Here is a 17,075-nt window from a genome sequence, read left to right as displayed (position 1 = left end):
TATGCCATACACTTTTCAAAGCCCATTGTGGTTCTGGAAGTTTGGTTCCCAGGGTCACTATAGATACAGTGGTACAGGAATGCCTTGTATTTTAATCCTAGGAACACCAAGACTAGAATTTCATTAGCCTTTTATATCTGTTCATAATATTTCAATGATCTTTGTACAATGTTATGAAGACAATCTGTATTGAAGGTGGCTTGGGGGACTTAAGTTTAAATGATTTGTGGATAATGGATTTATTCCAAATTTTGTGGAAATAGTTGCAGTCATTTCTTTAAAAGAGGTCATTAAAAGTTCACTGTGGATTTGGAGTTTTATTAAACCTGAAAGTCACTTGACTGCTAATAACTATTTGCTTTGCTACAAACCCCTGCTGGGCTTTCTTGAATGGTGACAAGCCCGGAGACATTTTGTTTTATTTGGGGAGCCAGTTAAGAACAAGCCGCGATGGAGGAAAGCCTGCTAAGAACAAACTGCCCAGCTGATGCCTGGATAGAAAACCCCTTGTTGAGCTCAGCGTGAAACGTATTTGCTCTTTTCAAGGAATGGCAGGAAAAAAAAACTCTCAAGATTGTGTTTCCTGAACAAGCTCTGTCTGTTAAAATTTGGGAGCAATCACATGTGCCAGAACATGAGGGTCTGGAACATCTCATGATTTATCCTTTTTCTTCAAGAGTAATACATTGGCTGATGTGTTCTATTTCAGCAATCAAAATCTGCAAAGAAATCTGTTTTTTTCCCCCCTTCTTTACATGAGGAACACTTGTGTGTGTTTTGGGACGTTTAGAAAGTTAAGCATTTATACTATTATATTACTGACAATGGATGTGAGCCAATTTTGTGACTCTGATGGGCGTGATATTGTAAATTCAGTCCCACTGTTCCACAAGTTGTACCCAGAAAGGAAATGTCGTATTCAACCACCAAAATTGTCAATTTGTTTCATTTTATTACTGATCTATGGAACAAAATAGACTTTTACAGGGTTTTCAACAACATTCAAAATTAAAGCTGTCAAATAAACCTAATCTCAAACTTGCATACATTTACTTACACACACACACACACACACACACACACACACACACACACACACGACAAAGACATGCATGACTGCAGTGTGATTAGGGGTGTGAGAAAAGTGAAAAAGGAATAAAAGCAAAAACTCTGTCAGCCAAGAATAAATTTAAACAACAAAATCGGGTTGGCGTTACCATTTCCTTTAAATCTCCATGGATAGGGATCCGGTTGCTGACAGTTGCAGATTAATTGCAGTTGCAGAACATATTCAGATGAGATTTCAAATTCATTTGAGAGACACAGTCAGGTGTCCTGATATTTGAATTTTCACTGAGAGATATAGAGAGTGCCACTTTCAACTCCAAGCTCTGACTTTTATTGACACGGAGAGAAAAAATCAGTCCTGTTGCACTTGCAAACCTCTCCACCCTTTTAACGGTGAGGTACTAAAATACAATTCAAATTCCAGCATCTGCTGTGGTGGGATTTGAACCGATGACCTCAAACCATTACCTGGATCTCTGGAGTTACAGTTTGGTGATAATAACACTAGACCTTTATCACTCCAGTTAAAAGGGACATGAGTGTGTTCATGTGTTGGAAAATGGAAAGTCAGAGGGGTGGCAGAGAGAGAAAGTTGTAAGAATCTGCTGGCAGAGTATGACATCCATCAACATTGATCAGGTCAGGTGAGGTGTCGAGCTGGTTTCTGCTTCACTGTAGCTTGGTAGGCACGGACATATGACGTCAGAAGGTCATCCATCTTGTAACCCTTTAACCAAAGGAGCAGACGGTTAGAGAATGGAGCAGGGTTTGTTGGCTATTGCGAGCCCAGCCTATAACTAGCCTTACCAATGAGGTCTCACAGAGCAGCTTCCCTCCTCGGACCAGACTGCCAACAGACATGTGGAAGTACGTACTGCCGCTGCACCAGTTGGAGATCTTGTTGAAGGGATGAGTCACTAAAGCTGCCTGCAGGGACAGAGCGGAGAGACATCAAGAAACTGACAGACTGATGGACACCTCCCACAGCTTGGTGCAGACACCGAGGCACTGGTGCAAGTGCTAGAGCACTGAGGCAGACTGATAATGGGGCGAAGGGCATGCAGCCTGGACTGGGCACTGCCTGATGCGCAGCAGGCCGGCCAGTAGTTACCAGGTGAATGCAAGGGAGGCAATGCAGCTCCCACCCATGGACTGGGCTCCTTTCCTAAGGACATAGTACCCAAAGTGGCCAGACATTTCTGGCCCCCAGTGTGCCCTGTCCGTACAGGGCATGATGCCAATGCTCTGGATGGGGGTAATTCCTCCTGAGGGTCCCTGGTGGTATTCTCTGTCTGCACACAGCTTGTGGGTCGCCCACATTTCACCTTCACCTCGCCCGCACCTCGCCCTCATCTCACCTACACTTCGCCCACGCCTCAGTGATCTCTGAGGGGAGTGGGGAATGTGTGGAGTGAGCAGCAAACTGGGGAGGAGATCCCAGATCAGCCAGGGCCATGAATGGTGGACCAGGCTCGATGGGCTGAACAGCCTACCTCTGCTTCTATTCATTCTGTTCTTAATTAAACCCTGTTCTGTCAAATTGGCAATGGGCTCAGAATCAGCACCAGGATGGAATCCCGATCAGTACATCCTCATTTATAGTGACTTGGCCATGGTACTGCCATTCCATTAGGTACAAGTAACTCCAAGCAACAATGACACCATGAATTCATATAGCACCTTAAAGGTAGTGAAAGATCCAAAGGTGTTTGACAGGAGTTTGATTGAATAAAATCTGATGATGTGCCACATGAAGGAGATAAATTGGATAGGCAAACAAAAGGATGGTCAAAAGAGGCAAATGAACAAAGAAGGATGTAGAGAAGTTTAGAGAGAAGGTTACAATCTGGAATGCACTGCGAGTGTGGGGGAGGCAGGCTCACTCAAGTGGTTAGGGTCTGGGATAAACTGTCTGACAGTTTCGTGGAGACAGGTTTAGTGGAGGTACTTAAAGGGGATTATCCTGTTTTCTGGAAAGGAGGGCAGTGCAGGATTACGGGGAGAAGGTGAGGAAATGGCATGAAGTGGATTGCTCAGTTGCAGAGCTGCTGCAGACAGAATGGGAATGGAGTTGCCGTTAGACAGGGTACGCTTGCCTTTATTGGTCAGTGCACTGAGCACAGGAGTTGGGAGGTCATGTTGAGGCTGTACAGGGCATTGGTTAGGCCACTTTTGGAATACTGCATGCAATTCTCGTCTCCCTGCTTTAGGAAAGACGTTGCGAAACTTGAAAGGGTTCAGAAAGGATTTACAACGATGTTGCCGGGGTTGGAGGGTTTGGGCTACAGGCAGAGGCAGAACAGGCTGGAACTATTTTCCCTGGAGCGTCGGAGGCTGAGGGGTGACCTTATAGAGGTTTATAAAATCGTGAGGGGCATGGATAGGGTGAATAGCCAAAGTCTTTCTCCCCAGGGTAGGGGGAGTCCAAAACTTAAGGTGAGAGGGGAAAGGTTCAAAAAGGACCCGAGGGGCAACATTTTTGGATATCATAGAATATCTATTATAGCAGGGCCCGTTTGGACTGAGGTATCTGTTTCCAGCATGTAGAGCTCTATAACTCTGTAATGGCCTACCTCTTGTGCTGTTATGATCTTTCACTGGTTTCACGGTGTTAAGAACAGTTTTGCAAAGTGAGGGCAAATTTCCTAAAGTGACACCAGTCTCCAGGCTTCACAGTTCTGAAGGGTTGCAGTCTGGGCTGTAGGTCCAAGTGGCTGAGGCTGGGGAAGGAGAGCTATGCACAGCATGGAAAGGCCCATCACCCAGTCCCTAAGCACAGCCAGAACCTCAGGCTGCCTGAGGAGGTGTTACAGCCTCCCTCCATTACCCCATGCCCTCCCTGCCAACACTCTCACTTCTCTCTGTGCCTGGATGATGAAGCCAGTTCCCATTCTCAGCTCCAGCGGTCAGCCAGCTGCAGCTGGGGGAGCCTAGTGGACACAGTTCCTAATGTGGAGCGAATCAGTTAACGGAGAATCGTCACGGTCACAGTCCCATGAAGACTGTGGAAGGTGTCAGCTTACTAGCTGACTCCAGGAGGTACCAGGCACTCGGCAGACACCACCCCCCACCCCAACCAACCCCCTCGTCACATCCCACAGGCAAGGCAGATCCAGTCAGAACATCTGAGTCAAACATTCAGCCTGAGCTCTGTCCCACTGTCACACAGAGCACTTTGCTCTGGCATTCACCAGGCAATGCAGAACAATCAAAGCATCACACAGCATCAGAATCACACACTCCCCAACCTCCATCATCACAGAGCGCTCCCCCCCATCACAGAGACACATCACCACAGAGCCACTAACACTCCCCCCTGTCACAAAGACACATCAACACAGAGCCACCAACACTCCCCCCATCACAGAGACACATCAACACAGAGCCACTAACACTCCCCCCTGTCACAAAGACACATCAACACAGAGCCACCAACACTCCCCCCATCACAGAGACACATCAACACAGAGCCACTAACACTCCCCCATCACAGAGACACATCAACACAGAGCCACTAACACTCCCCCATCACAGAGACACATCAACACAGAGCCACTAACACTCCCCCCGTCACAAAGACACATCAACACAGAGCCACTAACACTCCCCCCATCACAGAGACACATCAACACAGAGCCACTAACACTCCCCCCTGTCACAGAGACACATCAACACAGAGGCACTAACACACCCCCCATCACAGAGACACATCAACACAGAGCCACTAACACTCCCCCCATCACAGAGACACATCAACACAGAGCCACTAACACTCCCCCCGTCACAGAGACACATCAACACAGAGCCACTAACACTCCCCCCATCACAGAGACACATCAACACAGAGCCACTAACACTCCCCCCGTCACAGAGACACATCAACACAGAGCCACTAACACTCCCCCCGTCACAGAGACACATCAACACAGAGCCACTAACACTCCCCCCGTCACAAAGACACATCAACACAGAGGCACTAACACACCCCCCATCACAGAGACACATCAACACAGAGCCACTAACACTCCCCCCATCACAGAGACACATCAACACAGAGGCACTAACACTCCCCCCATCACAGAGACACATCAACACAGAGCCACTAACACACCCCCCATCACAGAGACACATCAACACAGAGCCACTAACACTCCCCCCGTCACAAAGACACATCAACACAGAGCCACTAACACTCCCCCCGTCACAAAGACACATCAACACAGAGCCACTAACACTCCCCCCGTCACAAAGACACATCAACACAGAGGCACTAACACACCCCCCATCACAGAGACACATCAACACAGAGCCACTAACACTCCCCCCATCACAGAGACACATCAACACAGAGGCACTAACACTCCCCCCGTCACAGAGACACATCAACACAGAGCCACTAACACTCCCCCCATCACAGAGACACATCAACACAGAGCCACTAACACTCCCCCCATCACAGAGACACATCAACACAGAACCACTAACACTCCCCCCGTCACAGAGACACATCAACACAGAGCCACTAACACTCCCCCCATCACAGAGACACATCAACACAGAGCCACTAACACTCCCCCCATCACAGAGACACATCAACACAGAGCCACTAACACTCCCCCCATCACAGAGACACATCAACACAGAGCCACTAACACACCCCCCATCACAGAGACACATCAACACAGAGGCACTAACACTCCCCCCTGTCACAGAGACACATCAACACAGAACCACTAACACTCCCCCCGTCACAGAGACACATCAACACAGAGCCACTAACACTCCCCCCATCACAGAGACACATCAACACAGAGGCACTAACACACCCCCCTATCACAAAGACACATCATCACAGAGGCACTAACACTCCCCCCTATCACAGAGACACATCAACACAGAGCCACTAACACTCCCCCCATCACAGAGACACATCAACACAGAGCCACTAACACTCCCCCCGTCACAAAGACACATCAACACAGAGCCACTAACACTCCCCCCGTCACAAAGACACATCAACACAGAGGCACTAACACACCCCCCATCACAGAGACACATCAACACAGAGCCACTAACACTCCCCCCATCACAGAGACACATCAACACAGAGGCACTAACACTCCCCCCGTCACAGAGACACATCAACACAGAGCCACTAACACTCCCCCCATCACAGAGACACATCAACACAGAGCCACTAACACTCCCCCCATCACAGAGACACATCAACACAGAACCACTAACACTCCCCCCGTCACAGAGACACATCAACACAGAGCCACTAACACTCCCCCCATCACAGAGACACATCAACACAGAGCCACTAACACTCCCCCCATCACAGAGACACATCAACACAGAGCCACTAACACACCCCCCATCACAGAGACACATCAACACAGAGGCACTAACACTCCCCCCTGTCACAGAGACACATCAACACAGAACCACTAACACTCCCCCCGTCACAGAGACACATCAACACAGAGCCACTAACACTCCCCCCATCACAGAGACACATCAACACAGAGGCACTAACACACCCCCCTATCACAAAGACACATCATCACAGAGGCACTAACACTCCCCCCTATCACAGAGACACATCAACACAGAGCCACTAACACTCCCCCCATCACAGAGACACATCAACACAGAGCCACTAACACTCCCCCCATCACAGAGACACATCAACACAGAACCACTAACACTCCCCCCATCACAGAGACACATCAACACAGAGCCACTAACACCCCCCCCTACCACAGAGACACATCAACACTGAGCATCTACTTAGGGAAGTTAGTCTCTTTCTCTCATATCTTGAAATTTCTTTTATTTTAAAATTTACAAATAAAGGAATTTAACAAGAATATTTCAACATGCAGCATATAATCACTGTTCTCTGTGAAGTGGTCCTCCGGAACCTAACTGCAGATGTTGCATTGCTTTCAGTGGGAAAAGCAGATTCATTTAAAGTTGTTTCACTTAAAATCACACTTTGGGTTTGAATTAAAATGTTAAGTGAGGATTTACTTTCAATGATATATCCGTTCTTTGAGAATATTTCTTGAACTGCGAGGACCCAATGTCTGTGAGTTACCTGCTTTATTGTGTATAGAACAACCGGCAACGTTTCACATGAACAGACAGATTACAAGCAGGAGATGTCAGCCAGCATTTCAAAACTGCTGCACCATTCAAAACTGGATATGGCTGATTCAATAGATCCTCATTCTGACCTCCCACCAATAACCTTTCACCGCTATCCCCACTCCTTGCTTAACAACAACCTATCTACCTCAAACTTAAAAATATTCAAAGGCTATATTTCCATCATCTTCTGAAGAAGTTGCAAAGATCCTCTGTGTGAGAAAATGGCTCCTTGTCTCTTCTGTTAAAAGGGCAACACCTTATTTCTAACCTGTCTCCCTAGTTATAGAGTCATACAGCAGAGGAGCCGACCCTTCGAGCCAACTCGTCCATATTGACCAGACATCCCAATCTGACCCAGTCCCATTTGCCAGCATTTAGCCCTCATCCCTCTAAACCCTTCGTATTTACATGCCCATCCAGATGCCTTTCAAATGTTGTAATTGTACCCGCCTCCACCACTTCCTCTGGCAGGTCATTCCATACTCGCACCGCCCTCTGTGTGAAAAAGTTACCCCTCAGTTCCCTTTTAAACCTCCCCCCTCTTACCTTAAACCTATGCCCTCTAGTTTTGGATTCCCCTACCCTGGGGGAAAGAGACCTTGGCTATTCACCCTATCCACGCGCCTCATGATTTTATAAACCTCAATAACCCTGTGTCTCTGATGCTCCAGCGAAAAATATCCCCAGCCTGTTCAGCCTCTCCTTGTAAATCTTAACTGCTCCCTCTCAAGTTTAACAACATCCTAGAAGGGCAACCAGAATCCGTACGCAGCATTCCAAAGGTGACCTCACCAATGTCCTAGACCCTCCCAGAAATAGAAAGCTTTACTCCCATATCCACCCAGTCGAGTCACCTCCAGATCTTTTGTTATTCAACCGACTGGTCTCTGATTCTACTAAACCTGCAGAGGATACTAGCCTGGGCTGTCCAACCTTTCCTCACAGGCAACCCTCCCATTCCAGGTATTAGTCTAGGAAACCATCTCTGAAACAGCTTCCAATGCATTGGCGTCCTTCCTTAAATAAAGGGGCTAATATTGTGCACAGTATTCCAGATGCAGTCTCACCAACGCCCCAGTATAACTGAAGCAGACTCTCCTCACACATTCAATTCCTCTTGCCATTAACAAAAATATCCTATTAGCTTTTTTATTTAATTGTTGTGGCTGCATGCTAATCTTCTGCAATTCATACACTAGGACTGCCAGATCTCTCTGCAGCTCAGAACTTGAATAAACGCTTCCTTTGAATTCTTTGGACAATTTCACATTTTCCCACACTATACTCCAAAACTGTTTTGATGGCTGCACAAAGCTCTTTGGGATATCCTGAGTTCAAGAAGGATCTAAATTAAAAACAGGTTCTTTCTTTTGTTCCCACCCCGTCCCCGATTTTCGTGCTCCCCCCAATTACAGGTATCTGCCTCCAATTCCTGGGGTCCAGGAGCAATCTTTACCTTTGTTCGTGGGTTGATCAGTGTCACTCCTTGTCTGTTGATGGCGATCCGGACAATATCTGGAAAACTGGGCTCAGATGTTTGCTAGAATGACGAAAGAAAGAAATGTTAAAATCTTCAAAGGACATTTTTGTTAGCATTTTCAAGACAAATGAGGTTTAAATTAGGGTCAGGCTTTTGCATAGTGAACTGGATACTATGACATTCATGCTGTACAGTATAGTCATATAGTTCCATGGAATCACACTCTGAGCACAAAGAGTAACACACACACACACACACACACACACACACACACACACACACACACACACACACACACACACACAGAGACACAGACACACACACACACACACACACACACACACACACACACAATACACATGTACATGGGTACACACACATACACACGCAGCTACCAGTAATAATAAACAAATAATTTGTAGCATTGTCTGCTCTGTTCCCACTGATGGAGACTTGATGTTGAATTTTCCTTCAGAACTCACCTACTCAAACCTGAAGCCGAAACACAGAGGAAAACAGACAAGAGAAAATTGGATCTGCTGATGCTGGAGAATCTGAGATAACAATGTGTGGAGCTGGATGAACACAGCAGGCCAAGCAGCATCAGAGGAGCAGGAAAGCTGACGTTTCAGGTCTGGACGAAGAAGGGTCTAGGCCCGAATTGTCAGCCTTCCTGCTCCTCTGATGCTGCTTGTCCTGCTGTGTTCATCCAGTTCCACACCTTGTTATATAACACTCACCAACCACTGCCTGTGAAGGTCTAAATACAGGTCCTCCTTTTCTTGAGTAGTCCCCAGCGTGTACGAACTAAAGGTTTAACCTTGCTGTGGCTGTGTGGGTGTGTTGGGGGGGCAGCGGTGCAGTGAGGGTGCTACAGATGGAGCGGGTGACAGCGGTCATGGTCAGTTGGGGTCGCGGTTGAACATGGGTGCCGGGGCTACATGGGGCTCAGGGTCACAGCAGTGTGGGGGGCTGCACGGGGTCAGAGCAAGCACAGGAGCAAGTACACAGGCTCAGAGGTCGGAGACAAGGCGGTGCTGAGGTCAGGAGCTGGAGTTGGTATTGACGATGGGTTGGGGGGTCGGGGTCAAGGCTGAGCCACAATGTTTTACACTCCAAAATATCAGAGCCTGTGGTGTGCAGTCCGAGGGGTGGATTAATTTGGAGTTTTACGGCCTGCAGTGTTCTAGCTGTTCAGTCACCGTGCAATATCTGCTTGTGGTCAGGTGAAACCACTAACTCTTTTAACATCGAGAGGAAGGAAGTGCAACTTGGGGGAAGTTCAGTGCTGATTTTAGTCCAGATCCCTGTGGCTTATCATCTGATCTGTCACTACCACCCACCACTGAAAAGGTGCTGGCTCCAGTCACAAGAATCTGTTTGACCATTTTCAACCTGCTTACTGCACCTGACATCAGCGGAAGGAGAACAGCAGCTGAGCCATTCAACGCTGACCTCCCGTGCTCTCGATCAACCTGAAATTTCAGGCTGGGCTGCCTCTAAAATCACCGAGGGTGTGACTGGCACCGCAGGACCACTTGAGTGGGGCTCCATTTGGCCCAGGGACTAAGGTCAAATCCACCGTGAGGGAGGGGTGTGGATTGGGTGTGGAGACATTGAGGAGTGAAGAGGAAAGGGGCTGGTCTGAGGGTAAAGGGACAGAAGCCACATGCCTCCTGAATATAACCATCAACGTGGATCCACCATGAGGAGTGCTGGTTAGCTCTCGGATTAAACTAGTCTCAACTAATAATCCACGACGCAGGCATGAAAGAAGTGAGACCAGTGAAATTTGAATTTGAAATATCACTCATGACACCACGAGCAACAACGGAATTGGGCAGAAAGCCTATGAATTTTCTGATTGCCCATGTGGCTCCCCGTGCATGCTAAGGGCACTATTAAATTTTTACTGCAACAGTGCGGGAACCCGCGGAGAGCAAGATAATGGAAATGGAGTCCACCTCCTGTTCTGCCACTGGGAATGGCGGATCATTTGGTAAAATTCCACCCAATGTTGCAGTAGGAATGCGGTAGACCATGTTGGTGTGAGTTCCTCAGGTAAAGACGCTGACTTGGTGATGACACACTCCCACCAGGCCTGTTGCCAGTGGACAGAGGGGTCTACCACACCCACTCCCTCCCAACAATGTGCACTCTCACACCCATACTACAGGGTTCTGAACAGATAGATATAAAGAATCAAGGGCCAACTGAGCTTGTTAGAAGCTTAATTGTGTGACAAACTCATAAAATATACCTCATTTCAGAATTTGAAATATTAAAACAGAGGCAGATAGATTTCGATTTTAGTTCTGTGAAGGTCACTTTTTTTAAGAGAGGTCAGAAAGTCGTTAGGAATCACGGCCTAAATAAATCATTTTCAAGAAAGTTTGTTATTTAATGTCACAAACTGGTGACATTAATGGATGAAATGTTTACACTGCTGAGTTTGTGACAGAGAAAACAAATCAGGGACGTCTAGCGTGGTCTTGAAGGATCAGTTCAGAAGGATCTGGAGCACAGTTTGAAATAGAAGCTTTCTCCGAGCAGAGGAATCAAGTTCCTAGGTCAGAGAAACCATCACGCCAGGAGAACGGGTTTAGGTTGTGAAACCTCCTAGTTGTTTGTGTAGAAGTTGACCTAAAAAGGAGGTTCAGGCCATTAGAACTGGAGAGAAGTTGTAAAACTTGTAAGACAGTCCCATCAGAACAACTAGAAAATGTCCGATAAATAAGGAATTAAAGAGTTGAGATCGAAGCGATAGTTCTCTGGGTTTGAGTATCAGTAATGGATATTGCTGGGAGATAGGGTGAAACTTTGTTTTTTTTTCCTTTTGCGCAACAAACATTGACATCCATCCAGAAAGTAATACCCCCTTCCATCCCATGCACTTTAAAACCCACACTTCCAATCCCTTCCTAAAGATAGCTAAACACTCCAGGATCCATTGGGAAATAAGCCCTGGCATGGTTCTAGTCCCGACGTTGCCCATTCTGGATCTATGGCACTATCAGGATTGATGGAGCAGCTCCAGGGGCTGGGGTCTCCATACACTGAGTCCAATTATCCACTAAACAGCAGTGTGCAGCACACAATCTGCCTGGATGCTGTGTCCAAGTCTGAATGATTAACTCACTATCAACTTTCCAGAGAGGGGAAGGAGGGTCGGAGTACAAGCTGCCTATTTGATTTCTCGCCCACCAACCGCCCACCTCACTCGTCTAAATCTCTTTGTTGCAATGCCAATTATGTGACAATTACACTGGAACCTTCTGAATGTTCTAGACTGCAAAATATTTCCGAAACTGGCAAGCTACAGGCTTTAGCGCGAACCCAACTCCATCATAAATACTTAACATTTCACTGCAGCTGTGTTTTAGACATTTTCTTTACCTTAAAGTGGGGCAGAGCAGGGAGGAATGGTGTGGTGATAACAAATACCTGCTGGGAGACACGTCCGTGTGGGGCATGCCCATTGGGATGGGAGAGATGGTAAAACTCAAACAAAAGTTTACTGAACTGCCACATGACAACTCTGGCACCGTTACACGGTGTCTCACCGGATGAGATCCGCTGCTTTTAGGGAAACAGGGAATCAAAGAGGCTGGGGAGGCAGGCGTATTACAGCGTGTTGAGAACCAAGCAGGGTGCTGGTGAGAGATTGTTTTCTGGTGTAAGGAAAGGAACAGAACAGATGGGCCACCTGGGGATTGAAGGGGCAGGCAGTTGAGGAGCTTAGTTACCAAAAACTAGGTCCAGAAAATTCAGGGTGAGAGGTTTGATTTTCAAAGGATGCCGATAGGTTTGACCTGACATGAAAATGAGCCTGCTCCTGATCCGAGAAATTCATTGGAACTGCTGGGGAATGATAGAGATCTGTCAGAGCTGCAGAGGGGCACCACAAAACGTGCTGAAAGATGGATCTCGGTGGTGTTAATGAGACAACCTGGAAGTACCTTTCCATTAGCCCACTTCATCAGCTGCCGGCTAATTTGTGCTGAGTTTAGTCTGTTACAGGACACGTCGTGAAACGTTTCCTTTAGTCACTGCCACTGGTATCGGGAAATCCGTCTCTCTTCAAAACGTATCAATCTCCATAGTGTTTGTAACATGCCCAAAACAACCAGAGACTCACCCACACCCAGTGATCCCACAGTCACACCCAGTGACTCACAATCACACCCAGTGACCCCACAGTCACACCCAGTAACTCCCACAGTCACACCCAGTGACCCACAATCGCACCTAGTGACCCCACAGTCACACCCAGTGACCACACAGTTACACCTAGTGACCGCCACAGTCACACCCAGTGACCCCACAGTCACACCCAGTGACCCCCCACAGTCACACTCAGTGACCCACAGTCACACCCAGTGACCTACAATCGCACCCAGTTAACTCCACAGTCACACCTAATGACCCCACAATCACATCCAGTGACCCACAATCACATCCAGTGACCCACAGTCACACCCAGTGACCCCCACAATCACACCCAGTGACTCCACAATCACACCCAGTGACCCCCCACAGTCATACCCAGTGACCCCCACAGTCGTACTCAGTGACCCACAGTCACACCCAGTGACCTACAATCGCACCCAGTTAACTCCACAGTCACACCTAATGACCCCACAATCACATCCAGTGACCCACAATCACATCCAGTGACCCACAATCACATCCAGTGGCCCACAATCACACCCAGTGACCCCACAGTCACACCCAGTGACTCCACAATCACATCCAGTGACCCATAATCACACCCAGTGACCCCCACAGTCACACCCAGTGACTCCACAATCACACTCAGTGACTCACAGTCACACCCAGTGACTCCACAATCAAACTCAGTGACCCACAGTCACACCTAGAGACCCCCCACAATCACACCCAGTGACTCCACAATCACATCCAGTGACCCATAATCACACCCAGTGACCCCCCCACAGTCACACCCAGTGACCCCCCACAGTCACACCCAGTGACCCCCAAAATCACACCCAGTGACTCCACAATCACATCCAGTGACCCATAATCACACCCAGTGACCCCCCCACAGTCACACCCAGTGACCCCCCACAGTCACACCCAGTGACCCCCAAAATCACACCCAGTGACTCCACAATCACCACAATCACACCCAGTGACTCCACAATCACACCCAGTGACCCCCCACAGTCACAGCCAGTGACTCCATAATCACACTCAGTGACCCACAGTCACACTCAGTGACTCCACAATCACACCCAGTGACCCACAGTCACACCCAGTGACCCACAATCACACCCAGTGACCCACAATCACACCCAGTGACCCCCACAGTGACACCCAGTGACCCCCCAACAGTGACACCCAGTGACCCCCCACAGTCACACCCAGTGACCCATAATCACACCCAGTGATGCCACAATCACACCCAGTGACCCCACAGTCACACCCACTTACCCTGATACTCCCAGTGACCTGTCTGGATCTACTAACTCCAGCAGAGGCAGTGGTGCCCAATCTACCTTGGGTAGACCCAAATGCCAACAAATCCTTTGCACCTCTTTGTCTTTTGAGGAGCTGTTCAAAGCTGCCTCCGGAGACCCTGCGACATCCCACATGGAGCAGAGACAGACTGGCTTTGGCACGGTTCTCCCAGGGGCAGAGCGGCAGGGGATCTATCCCCTCAGTCCCATTTGATGGGGAGCTGGATCCAGTGCTAGGCCAGTGCCCAGGCTCCGGGCTGCTGTTCCCAGCCCTGCAGCATCAGCAGGAGGTGAAGCTGACGCAGAGAGACCCTGACGACACTAACGAAGAGCTCAGAGGGAAGAGTCTGAGCTCTCTCAGCCCAGCGAGCAGGTCAAACACAACACTACCCACTGTTACACCACCTAGCCATAATTCAACCCCTCTGCACTGAGGTAGGAAATTAAACAGAATTCCAGCCTGGCTGTTATCAAACTGCAGTTCTGGTCACCCTGCTACAGGAAGGATGTTATTAATCTAGAATTGGTGGAGAAAAGATTTACAAAAATGTTGCCGAGGTTGGAGAGCTTGAACTACACGAAGCTGGATAGCCTGGGACTTTATATCATCGAACATTAAACATAGAGCAATACAGCGCAGAACAGGCCCTTTGGCCCTCGATGTTGTGCCAACCTGTGAACTAATCTAAGCCCATCCCCTACACTATCCCATCATTATCCATCTGCTTATCCAAGGACTGTTTAAATGCCCCTAACGTGGCTGAGTTAACTACATTGGCAGGCAGGGCGTTCCACACCCTTACCACTCTCTGAGTAAAGAACATGCCTCTGACATCTGTCTTAAATCTATCACCCCTTAATTTGTAGCTATGGCCCCATGTACAAGCTGAAGTCATCATCCTCGGAAAAAGAGTCTCACTGTCCATCCTATCTAATCCTCTGATCATCTTGTATGTCTCTATTAAATCCCCTCTTAGCCTCCTTCTCTCCAATGAGAACAGACCCAAGTCCCTCAGCCTTTCTTCATAGGGCCTGCGCTCCAGACCAGGCAACATCCTGGTAAATCTCCTCTGCACCTTTTCCAATGCTTCCACATCCTTCCTGTAATGGCGCAACCAGAACTGCACGCACTATTCCAAATGAGGCCGCACTAGCGTTTTGTACAGTTGCAGCATGACATCACGGCTCCAGAACTCAATCCCCCTACCAATAAAACCTAACACACAGTAAGCCTTCTTAACAGCACTATCAACCTGGGTGGCAGCTTTCAGGGATCTATGTACATGGACACCAAGATCCCTCTGCACATCTACACTACCAAGAATCTTTCCATTGACCCTGTATTCTGCCTTCCTATTATTCTTTCCAAAGTGAATCACCTCACATTTATCCGTATTGAACTCCATTTGTCACCTTTCAGCCCAATTCTGCAGTTTATCCGAGTCTCCCTACAACCTGCAACATTCTTCCACACTGTCCACCACTCCACCTACTTTAGTGTCATCTGCAAACTTACTAACCCATCCACCTATGCCTGTGTCCAAGAAATTTATAAAAATGACAAACAGCAGTGATCCCAAAACAGACCCTTGAGGCACACCACTAGTGACCTGACTGTAGGCTGAATATTTTCCATCAACCACCACTCGTTGCTTTCTTACAGAAAGCCAGTTTCTAATCGAAACTGCTAAATCTCCCTCAATCCCGTGCCTCTGTATTTTCTCCAATAGCCTACCATGTGGAACCTTATCAAAGGCTTTAGTGAAGTCCATGTACACCACGTCAACTGCCCTTCCCTCATCCACATGCTTGCTCACCTTCTCAAAAAACTCAATGAGGTTTGTGAGACACAACCTGCCCTTGACGAATCCATGCTGACTATCTCCAATCAAATTGTTGCTTGCTAGATGATTATAAATTCCATGTCTTATAATCCTTTCCAAAATATTTCCTACAACAGACGTAAGGCTCACAGGTCTATAATTACCTGGGTCGTCTCTAATGCCCTTCTTGAACAAGGGCACAACATTTGCAATCCTCCAGTCCTCTGGTACTAAACCTGCAGACAATGATGACTCAAAGATCAAGGCCAAAGTCTCCACCACCTCCTCCCTAGCTTCCCAGACAATCCTCGGAAAAATTCCATCTGGCCCAGGGGATTTATCTACCTTCACACCTTCTAGAATTGATAACTCCTCCTCCTTACTAAACTTAATCCTTTCAATTCTAGTAGCCCGTAACTCAGTCATCTTCTCTATAATATTCTCCTGTTCTTCAGTGAAAACAGATGAGAAATAATCATTTAGCACCTCTCCAATCTTCACAGGGTCCACACACAACTTCCCACTTCTGTCTTTGACTGGCCCTATTCCTACACTAGTCATCCTCTTATTCCTCACATACCTATAGAAAGCTTTACGGTTCTCCTTTATTCTACCTGCTAATGTCTGCTCATGTCCCCTCGTTGCTCTTCTTAACTTTCTCTTTAAATCCTTCCTCGCAAATCTGTAACTCTCCATCGCCTCATCTGAACCATCTTGTCTCATCGTCACATAAGCCTCTCTCTTCCGCTTAACAAGAGATACAATTTCTTTAGTAAACCACAGTTCCTTTACCTTATCGCTTCCTCCCTGCCTGACAGGGACATACCTATCAAGGACACGCAATATCTGTTCCTTAAACCAGCTTCACATTTCGATTGCTCCATCCCCTGCATTTTGCTAACCCACTCTATGCCTCCTAAGTCTTGCCTAATCGTATTATAATTGCCCTTCTCTGATCTATAACTCTTGCCCTGTGGCATGTTCCTATCCCTTTCCAATGCTAAACTAAACATAACCGAATTATGGTCACTCTCTCCAAAGTGCTCACCTACCACTAAATCAAACACC

The 17,075-nt window shown here is 47.7% G+C and overlaps 1 protein-coding gene across 1 annotated transcript in view; it reads right to left on the bottom strand.

The window, feature by feature from the left end:
• Positions 1-990: 990 nt before the first annotated feature.
• LOC125457702 (unconventional myosin-VIIa-like) overlaps positions 991-17,075 on the bottom strand; it is a 177,968-nt gene continuing 161,883 nt past the window's right edge. The window contains exons 45-47 of the mRNA XM_059650965.1: positions 8,681-8,764; positions 1,876-1,995; positions 991-1,795 (exon numbers count right to left, since the gene is read on the bottom strand). Of these exons, the coding sequence (XP_059506948.1) occupies positions 1,709-1,795; positions 1,876-1,995; positions 8,681-8,764 (291 nt within the window). The 3' untranslated portion in view covers positions 991-1,708. The remainder of the gene's footprint in view (positions 1,796-1,875; positions 1,996-8,680; positions 8,765-17,075) is intronic.

Source organism: Stegostoma tigrinum, chromosome 14, assembly GCF_030684315.1.
Source record: "Stegostoma tigrinum isolate sSteTig4 chromosome 14, sSteTig4.hap1, whole genome shotgun sequence".
In the NCBI taxonomy this organism is placed as follows: Eukaryota; Metazoa; Chordata; class Chondrichthyes; order Orectolobiformes; family Stegostomatidae; genus Stegostoma; species Stegostoma tigrinum.
This window is presented reverse-complemented; position numbering and strand designations above follow the sequence as displayed.